The sequence below is a fragment of the Homalodisca vitripennis genome, chromosome 8 (assembly GCF_021130785.1).
Source record: "Homalodisca vitripennis isolate AUS2020 chromosome 8, UT_GWSS_2.1, whole genome shotgun sequence".
NCBI lineage: Eukaryota > Metazoa > Arthropoda > Insecta > Hemiptera > Cicadellidae > Homalodisca > Homalodisca vitripennis.
In genome coordinates, this window is record NC_060214.1 from 112,583,171 (window position 1) to 112,594,254 (window position 11,084).

The 11,084-nt window shown below is 33.6% G+C and overlaps 1 protein-coding gene across 1 annotated transcript; it reads left to right on the plus strand.

The window, feature by feature from the left end:
* Nucleotides 1–670: 670 nt before the first annotated feature.
* Nucleotides 671–1,419, plus strand: LOC124367164 (rhodanese domain-containing protein CG4456-like). Its single transcript, XM_046823815.1, has one exon. It carries the CDS (start codon nt 755–757, stop codon nt 1,280–1,282), a length of 528 nt encoding a protein of 175 aa, XP_046679771.1. The 5' UTR covers nt 671–754; the 3' UTR covers nt 1,283–1,419.
* The last annotated feature ends 9,665 nt before the right edge of the window (nt 1,420–11,084 follow it).

The window sequence follows — 11,084 nt, forward strand, 5'->3', positions numbered from 1 at the left end:
AAAGCAACATACAGTCTAAACGTGTGAAATATTTCAATACTCAAAACTAAAATTTAAGTGAATTCCTCTAGCCATGATCATTCACCTCTCGGAAGTTTTTTATTTTAAAAGTTGGAGGAAGGGCTAGAGAGCTTTCTTGACTCCATACATGTACAATTGTGAGATTTCATTATTTTGTGCCATTTTTTAATTAATTTTTTTTTAATTATTTTGCTCCTGACGTTATTTTGATATGACATGAGGAACAGAAAATATGCGCGACGAAAAGGAAAACACTTAGACAAAACTGCATGATTTTGTGGTAATTTAATCAGTGAGTTGTTTTTACTCTCGTTCTTCCTTCACTGGGAGAGAGGGATTAAACGAAAACGTAATATTTTTGTGCACAAGAGATTTCCCAACTAGGCTAATTCATAATTTTCTAAATAATTATGAATTGATTCTAAGCCAACTGAAATTGAATAGTCTATTGTTTAATTTGTATTAAAATATGGGTTTTCTTAAGCAATAAGAAATATTAACCTAATATTATAATTTGAATGATTAATAAAACAAACAAGGTTCTACCTATGATTCAGTTACTTATACATATTTATTACTATCTACTCGATATTTTTTAACGCAACGACTAAACATCTTAAGTCACTACAGCAGCTGTAAAAACAGCAAAGTTAGACCACATGAGCTAATTAAATATGTTTGGTTAAGTCCCTTTTACTGAATATCGGTTACGTGAAAATTTCTTCGTTCAATAATGTACAGACTCAGAGCATTTTTGACGAACCGAGCTCTCTTTTGGGAGAACCCCACTTTGAAGAGATGCTCAAGAAACTATTGTCCACCGAAGATCACAGTCCAACATAAATTGGACCCGAAGATTGCTGGAGAGAAATGGTGTAGCTTCACTGTCCCGTCAAGAGGGATCCACTCGACCGGCAGAACCAATAGGGAGATCAACGTTGAGGAGTTCAAGACTTTGAAGAAATCTGGAATGACCGTGATAGACGTCAGGGACACGAAGGAGATAAAGGCGACAGGGACGATTCCTGGAAGTCTGAACATACCGCTGCAGCAGATCAACAGTGCGCTGGGCAAGTCCGCCGAGGAGTTCAAGGCCGCCTACGGCAAGAGCAAGCCGGGAGAGAGTCAGCAAGTCTTGTTCCTCTGCCAGCGCGGAGTCCGCAGCAAGACCGCCATGGAGAGAGCCGCCAAGTTGGGGTTCAAGAACGCCCTGTCCCTCCAAGGCGGCTGGGAGATGTACTCTAAATCAACGAAAGGTTAAGTGGTAACTTAGGTCTCTAACTTATTTCTCATCAAAACATTGTATTTCAAAATTCCTTAAAGATGTTTGTATTTCAAAAGAACAGTGTAACCGGAATTATAAAACTTAATTGATTAAAATTAAATAGCTTACCGTAATTGCAGTGTTCTTATTGAAAAAAGAGCAAGTATTTCATAGCAAAGCTACAAAGATTTCTTGTTTCATCGGTAACATTTATGATATGCCACAAGTCAAACCTTCGTTACTTGTAATCTTTTAATACAGCAGGGAACAATGATTGCAACACTTGAAGTAGTAAAGAGACTCCATATTATATCTCATTATTTAGCAAGATGTCCCCAATAATAAAATGTATTCTTAAGGTGTGTTGAATTGTGCAGTCAAATGAGGATGCCGAACGAGATCGTCAACAATCATCACACTGTTTGTGCAATATCATCAAAATTGTATTGGGATTATTGCACCTATTTATGCGGTATTATAAAATGAAGAGTACCATCTAAAGGGTTTATGGACTATTGGTAAGTTAGAGAGATAGTCAATCTCCATCCATTAGCACTGAAATGGTTTCCATCACAAGAAAATTACGAACTCCAAAGAGAGAGAAGGGAGAGTAAAGCCGACAGGAGAAATGTCAAAACCATTTTTAGAACGGTGAATTGACAAAATGTTGTAATAAAAATTGTTTATTGATAAAAGGCCAAAATTTTCGAAGTTACTGAGGTTTAATTTACATTTTTCATATTTTTTGCATTTGTTTGGTAAACAACCCATTGGGTTATGAAGTATTTAAAAAATAACAGTGTGGTAAATGAGTAGTAGAATAACAGATCACTAAAGTCGTAATAATATAGAATTCTTATTTTAAATCATCTTACAATTCTATGGCATCATTTGGTTGCCGTTTATAAATTACTGCACATATCGAGTATCTATAAGAGATGAAATATGTAGGAAGTATTACTATATTTGTTAATTTTATTACATGACCCTAGATCATTTCCAGACTGTTACAACTGAAGGCATTTAGCTACGTAAAATTGTTCCTACATTCCCAGTTCTCACTTTCACTTTCTAACGAATAATAGCTAGGATACTAAAAAAAAAACATAATCAGCCCGCTTCTTAAACAATTTAATTCTATCGTCAGATTGAAACACACATAAAATTTAGATGGAATTTGATCTTGCCAGAGACTGCACAAGCTGGACTACATAGCAATCTAGATGGACTTTGATCTTGCCAGAGACTGGCACGGGATGGTATACACACAATAATTTAGATGGACTTTGATCTTCCAGAAACTGGCACGGGCTGGCATACACAATAATTTAAATGGACTTTGATCTGCCAGAGACTGGCACGGGCTGGACTACATAGTAATTTAGATGGAATTTGATCTTCCAGAGACTGGCACGGGCTGGTATACGAGTACACAGTAATTTAGATGGAATTTGATCTGCCAGAGACTGGCACAAGCTGGACTACATAGTAATCTAGATGGACTTTGATCTTCCAGAGACTGGCACGGGCTGGTATACACAATAATTTAGATGGACTTTGATCTTCCAGAGACTGGCACGGGCTGGACTACACAATAATTTAAATGGACTTTGATCTGCCAGAGACTGGCACGGGCTGGTATACGAGTACACAGTAATTTAGATGGACTTTGATCTGCCAGAGACTGGCACGGGCTGGTATACGAGTACACAGTAATTTAGATGGAATTTGATCTGCCAGAGACTGGCACAAGCTGGACTACATAGTAATCTAGATGGACTTTCATCTTCCAGAGACTGGCACGGGCTGGTATACGAGTACACAGTAATCTAGATGTAACTTCGAGCTTTTTACTGGCTGGCACGGGCTTGTCTACACAGTAATCTAGAGTAACTTCGAGCTTTTTACTGGCTGGCACGGGTTTGTCTACACAGTAATCTAGATGGACTTTCGAGCTTTTTACTGGCTGGCACGGGCTTGTCTACACAGTAATCTAGAGTAACTTCGAGCTTTTACTGGCTGGCACGGGCTTGTCTAGAAAGTAATATAGAGTGATTTCGTGCTTGTAGTGGTTTGCACGGGCTTGTCTACAAAGTAATCTAGAGTAACTTCGAGCTTTTACTGGCTGGCACGGGCTTGTCTAGAAAGTAATCTAGAGTGACTTCGTGCTTGTAGTGGTTGGCACGGGCTTTCTACACAGTAATCTAGAGTAACTTCGAGCTTTTACTGGCTGGCACGTTCTTTCTACACAGTAATCTAGAGAGACTTTGAGTTTGGCCGTGGTTGGCACGAGGTGGTCTACATAGTAATCCACAAGACATCATTCCTATTTACTATCGAGCGTCTACGGTCTTGTAGGTTTATCCTTTGACATTTCGATTTTCGAATTTCTATGAGTAGTGGTTTATATGGAACTTTTATAGAGATTTCTAACTAGAATCCTCAAAAGACATAACGATTATTTACATACCATTAAGATTCCTCATAATTGTCTGGTGGTAGCCTAAGTATAGTCATTAGAGAAGCCTTCAATACCTTATTTACTGGTCTTCCAAGATGCACAACTAATAGGAAGGCCTGATTTTATACTCAAATCCCAATTATTTCGTCACAACTACCCAAGTGTGAGACAGTTGTACAATCACTGGCGAACTCAAGAGTTTGGTGAGGATCTGGGAGTTATGGATTACCCTCAACAAAGAGGTTAGTTTGGAAGTCATTCCCAAAACAATATTTGAAAAATACAAACTTAAACCGTGATTTTCACGTCACGTTGCGTCGCGACGTTTTTAATTTATCAAAGGTTTTAATTTTATACGTAAACTAAAATAAGGCTTTATAGTAAAAATCATTAAGGTTATTTAATCAACAATTTACATAAAGGTTCACACGAAAAACATGACAAAATATTTTAAGTACATTATAAACGATAAAACATGTGGTATTAAAGTGAATGTATCACTCTATTCCAACGAATAAAAACCACAAAAATAGACAAGTATAGAACGATGAAATATTATTTACTGTTATCTGGCACTCTGATCACTGATAGTGATCATATTGGCACTAAATGACTACATTTAAGTTTTGGGCTTTAACGGAGAGACGACGCCGCGACGGTACTATTTCTTTCCAGAATCCATAAATATCAAACGTATTAAAGCACCCTTTTGGACATATAATATCCTACAAGGAAAGCTCTTAAGGCTGAGCTGGTCTTTTAATCTATTGCTAATGACGTCAGAAATGCTCTCTTTCTGGGACATCCCGAAGTATTAGAAAACGCCCAAAACGAGATCCCTTTGCGCAAAAACATGTATTGTTCTATCTGCAATCGTTATCTAAAGGGGGCTTACCCGTCATCCTTTACTCCGACTGAAATTAGATTCTGAGAAAAACACGAGTTCTTTGAAGTATCTTTTTATTAAAAAAAAATTACATTCTTAGGAAAACAAGTACTTTGAAGTATACTTTCTTTTTTTTAAATTACATTCTTAGTAAAACACAAATACTTTGATGTATACTAAAAGTATTTCTTTGAAATTGCATTCTAAGGAAAACACGAGTACTTTGAGGTATAATTTTTTGAAATTACATTCTTAGGAAAACACAAGTACTTTGAAGTATACTTTTATTTTTTTAAATTACATTCTAAGGAAAACACGAGTACTTTTAGGTATACTTTTTTTGAAATTACATTCTTAGGAAAACACAAGTACTTTGAAGTATACTTTTATTTTTTTAAATTACATTCTAAGGAAAACACGAGTACTTTTAGGTATACTTTTTTTGAAATTACATTCTTAGGAAAACACAAGTACTTTGAAGTATACTTTTATTTATTTGAAATTACATTCTTAGGAAAACACGAGTACTTTGAGGTATACTTTTTTATTTTTTAAATTACATTCTTAGGAAAAACACAAATACTTTGATGTATACTAAAAGTATTTCTTTGAAATTGCATTCTAAGGAAAACACGAGTACTTTGAGGTATAATTTTTTGAAATTACATTCTTAGGAAAACACAAGTACTTTGAAGTATACTTTTATTTTTTTGAAATTGCATTCTAAGGAAAACACGAGTACTTTGAAGTATACTTTTTTATTTTTGACATTACATTCTTAGGAAAACACAAGTACTTTGAAGTATACTTTTTTATTTTTGACATTATATTCTTAGGAAAACACAAGTACTTTGAAGTATACTTTTATTTTTTGTCTAGCCTCAGCATTAGCCACGCTGGTTTCGATATAATCAGATTTTTTTCTTCAGCACAACACGTTCTGTAACCTCCCATGAAATTCAACCCGTGATCCCACGGCCAGAGACAACACAGTCCTTCACCACCGCCGGGAGTAAATCAGAAGTAGTTCAACTGCACACTTGTAGATAACTCTATGTTTACATGGAGATGGATATCAAACCTGTCATCTGGCAACTGTGTGAGCTGGCCACAGACCAGACCAGACACCAGTTGGTGGTTAGTCATCAGTTTCTGTGTCAAGAACAGCTGAGCAGATGATTATTGGCGCCAACAGGACAGGCAACAGCTGATCGGGCCGACATCAGCTGCTTGAGGACGTCTACTCTTGTTTTACTTTCCCTCCCATTCGTTGGCTCGCTTCTGCGTCGTAGTGTTATGTCCCTCTTGAGCGCCACGGCGGCAAACATCGCGGTGATGAGGGTTAACTCAATTATACACGCTTAAGTGACCCTCAATGCAACGTCTGGCTGGAATACGCCGCACCCACTGTATCCACAGCGACACCAATGTGCATTGAGTGAAATGATTACATTTATGCAAATTGCTTGTTACGTCAGGACGGCTAGAGAAACGCAAAAACGGTGGAATGTGCATTTAAGGGGAGTCCAACTCAATATTTTTTTCGAAAAATATAATTTTAACTGTTTTGTTGTTTATTGTGCATTCAATGCACAATAAACAACAAAAACAATTTTCAATAATTTATTTATATTTATAGTGTGTAAATTCCCTAAGGACTAATCATTACTTTTTCACGCCATTTTTAGATTTCAGCGCTTAGGTAAAAAAAATAAAAATAAAAATAAAAAAGTATAACATTTTATAAAACATAACATTATCAGAATTTTACTACAAAGACTACCTTTGAAGAAGTCGGATAGAAATATGCTAAATGAAAGTTTACTGGATTGTGCTTTTGAACTAACGTACCGATTCCAGCTCTAAATGTTCTAAAATATTAAAATATATTTTTCAGTTTATAAAGAAATAAACACATAAATAGTGTCATTGTTAATGTACTTTTAACTGTACGTTTTCAGCAAATATTAAGTATTAGATATAAAAGACAAAGTTACTATCTAACTTTTCCTATAAATTTAAAGACTGCTATAAAACCCATATTAGTTGTGTTTTGACATAATTAGGCTCTTTTAAATGGAATATTACTCTTAGTTTTATCTCAATTTAATCTTATACAAATATTTTCTTTTTTAGCTATGTCATTGGGGTTTTTTGGTTCTGGACAATGACACCTGGTGCAAATATAACCAATCTTTATTAGACCAAAAACAGTGTGACCATAAATTCATTTCAACATCTCAAAAGAGATCATAACTGAATTAAATTTTTTTTTCGGGACTTGACAGACAAACCGCTTTTGGAAAAGCGACTAAGGGCAAAACACAGGATCAAAAGAATTGATGAATAATGTTATACGGTCTGTGATCCACAAAAGAGCCTTTGTGACATTGTCTACTCTGAATGTTGGTGTTTTTACAGCAGTTTTACAGTTTGTGCGTTTAATGATGGTTATATAAGTAGAGTACATGTATGGGGCATTTAGGTTTGAGTTTAGGAAAACATCTGGTGAATTCGATCAAACGTCTGGAGCGAATGAAACTGCAAAAAGTTGAAAAAGCAGCTAATGACCTGGAATAGAAAATCAGAAAGGCCAGGACTAAAAAAGGAAGCTTGAGGATCTATTTTAAAAACAGGAGGATCCAGACAACGCAATACTGTCCTGGACATTACTAAACAGTTACATAGCTTTAATTTTGTTTCTTTGTGTGATATCCGAAACTGTGTTTTAAATATTTTTATGCCACTTTTTTCAGCTCAGGAAGATCCAATAGTAGTGAGATGTTTTACATATATTTTGGAATACAAGCTAATCATAGACGTAGGGGTATAAAAAAACTTTAATTCTAAGTGTTGGAAAAGAATATTTCAAAATATTTGTTGGACAATTTATTTACATAATGTAAATTTTTTGTTTGTAAAATGTGTCTGGTTAATTTTGTTAATCTTGTGTGTGTGGCCAAATTAAAGTCCAAAAATGGACAGAAAAAATTCAGCGTCCTAGCTCGATTAGTTATAGAGATGAATGATATAAAGTTAACATTACGTAATATAGGGAGTCAGACTCTTTTTCACTCCATATTTTATTTTTACTGGATGTGATAAGGGATTCTGTTTGACTACATTGTTTGCTTTTGGTTATCATTACGATAGAAGTGTAAGAATTAGTTGACATTTCTATAACTAAATTACATTTCTTTCATTTGACCTAAAGCAGTTTGGTGTGTAATGAAAAAAGCAATACTTATTTACGTAACGGCGTACAAAATTTTATATTTTGATTTGTTCCACAGCCCTTTTTACTCCACCAATGTCAATACTCCCAACACTGAGCAAAATATTTGAGTGTTTAATTCACAATAGATTTACTGAATTTTGCCTAGGAAAACCTTTCATTATCACCTACTCAATAGGGTTTCCTTAAAAACAGCCTAACCTCTCATGCAGTCGATGAATTTCTAAGGATTGCACTCTCATCTCTTGATGCAGGCAGAAGCACTGCTGGCATTTTTTGTGATCTTGCCCGTGCTTTTGATACTGTCATTCATCAGCGTCTTTTGGAGAAGATGGAGCTTCGTGGTTTCAGAGGTATGCCTCTTGAGTGGTTTCGTTCTTATCTTTCAGGTCGTTCTCAATATGTTGAAATTTCCAATAAAATCGGTAAGGGTAAATCTAGCTGTTTGCCTGCAACGCTGGTGTTCCCCAAGGTTCTATACTTGGCCCTCTTTTATTTATTGTGTGCGTAAATGACCTAAACAAATCGATCAAGGCGAAATGGCGTTTAACTTTTTCATGTATTGATATTGAGCAAATTTCACAATACAAAGATAAATAAATCATTAAAGATTTTAACATATATTTTTTTAGTAATAAATTAGGAAATATAGCTGAATGATAGTAGCCTACATAGGTGTTTTGCTTTTGTATTTGGAAGATTCCAAAGTCTTTGTTTTTATTATTTCGCAGGGGCATATATTATTATTTGATTTCCTCCTAATCCTAATATAATATTATAAATGTGAAAGTGCCTTTGTTTGCTTGTTTTTCTTTCACGTGTAAACTACTCAACCGATTGTACTGAAATTTTACATGGGCATTCTTACGGTCCCTGAGATGAATATAGGCCTATTCTTATTTCGAAAATCCCTCCGGGCTAAGCCCCACTGGTCTTTAAAGTAGTGAAAATACTATCTTGGTCTCTAAAGTTGTGAAATATTAATTGAATGAGTCTGTAAAATGTAATAAACTGTTCTGTGTAAACATTGTTTATTATTTTTAAATTTTTTGTACTTGAATTTTCTCGTATCTTTTTTCTTACAAAACTTGTAAATACTGTGGTGAATAAAAAAGATTCATATATTCATATCTTTAATTTATTTATATTTAATTAGAGAATTTGAAATTTAAACGCAATAATAAATTTAATATTTTAACGAATTACTACGCAAACGAATATTAACGAATATTACCAAACATTGTCTGCGACATCCATTCTTGATGTTAGGGACTAACGCCTTCTATTTGCTTGATACTGCAAAATATTGGAAGCTTGAATATTGCCGTTATAAGTAGAAGGCGTTCCTGGTTTTTAAATTACTAACATTGCAGAATTAAAATCTAGGTTGTAATTTAAAAGAAAAATAATTAATGTAGAGTGTATTAAAATTTATGGTAAACAAACTATAGGGCTCCAAAACCTTGAATCTATTTTTTACTTACAAGGATTTGCCTTAAATCTCAAAGTTTACTTATTTTTATTGTTATATAAGTTTGTCTAACGGTTTACAACTATAGTGAATCGTTGAATAGGGAAATATTCATTGTAAAATTATCATAGAAAACTGTATTAATAAAACCTATAAAAATGCAATAAACCACTTTACTACTTACTGCTTTCTTTCAAATAACTACTTGTCATTATTCGTTTTTTCTTTCTTATTTTCTTAAAATAATATTTAAAATGTCTCACTACTTAAAGTTGTATGTACTAGTTTGTATCTAAGACTCTGTAACGAGTTAAAACTCTCATTTGGAAATTTTAAAAAATGTCTTATTTGTAATAAAAAAATAGGAATCATAAAAAATTTTAGTTTTCAAAAACTACAAAAATGTATGTTGCAGGTTTATTATTTCAATGTTATTTCAACAGTTGTTGGTATAACGAATTAGCGATTTCACTGTCTAACATTTCTTATACCAATGTAATTTTGCTCTTAACAGACACGTTCATGTGCTATGAAAGATGAGTTAGACAGATAAGTTTGTTTAATTTTGTGTTTAATAGGCCAAGTGCGAGATTTTTAAAGCAATACGATATTTTGGCCTTATATATATATATATCAATATGTATTCTCTTCATGTAGAAATAAAAAACCAAATATTGGTAAACTCTTTTTATAAATTTTCGTATGTCAGCATACTTCTTCAGATAACAGTGTATAAATATTTACAAAATTAAATAATGAAACTAACTAAATACAAACAAGAAAATGAAGTGAAATAGAATAATAAACAGGCGAAAAATACCTCACAGCTGATGTTTCATCACAAATACCAAAGAGTAAAAAATTTAAGAAATTAACGAATGTTCAAACCGAAAGGAAATTTTGACCTTAAAACAAGTTGATGAGCAGTTTCGCTCCTTCTCAAATTAAACCTATTTACATTTTCGTTGGCATGCAATGGAACATTATTGATGCCTTTTAATTTGTAACATTTTTCAATTTTGTCCTGATTATGTTCTCTGGAATGTACAGCGAGGGGCTTGTCATCTCCATGAACAATACTGTAACGGTAACCTGTCATTCTGATACGGAGAGGGTTAGAGGTTTGGCCAATATATTGTTTATTACAAAAATTACAATTTAGCTGATATATTATATTATTTGAATTACAATCAATTGTTCCTTTAAATTGGATACGTTTTATTCGTTATGTTACTACTGAAATTTTGACTAGAGGACATAATTTTGCACGTACCGCAACGTGGTTTTTGACAGGGTTTACAATCGTTAAAAATTTTCTCTCGATTTTTGTGTTTAAGATTGGTTTGGACTAGCATATTTTTAAGATTTAACGGCCTTCTAAAGATGACCCTAGGTGGTTTTGAAAATATATCTTTAGTAGAATATGGAATGCAGTTTTAATTATAGGGTTTATTTTGTTAAGTCCGGGGTAGAATTTGGTAGTAAATTTAGGTTCATCTAGGGGAAAAGATTTGTTGTAATTGAAATTTTTTGACCTATTAATTTGATTTTTTTTACAAGTTTGTCGGGATAATTTAAATTTTTGAATGTGTTTGTTAATTTGTTAATATAATTTGTGAAATCAGACTCTTTGCTACATAAATTCTTTGCTCGAATGGCTAAACTTTTTGGAATACTTTTTTTTACATGTGTAGGATGGCAACTAGTATAATTTAAGTAATTCATAGTGTTGGTATCTTTAACGTG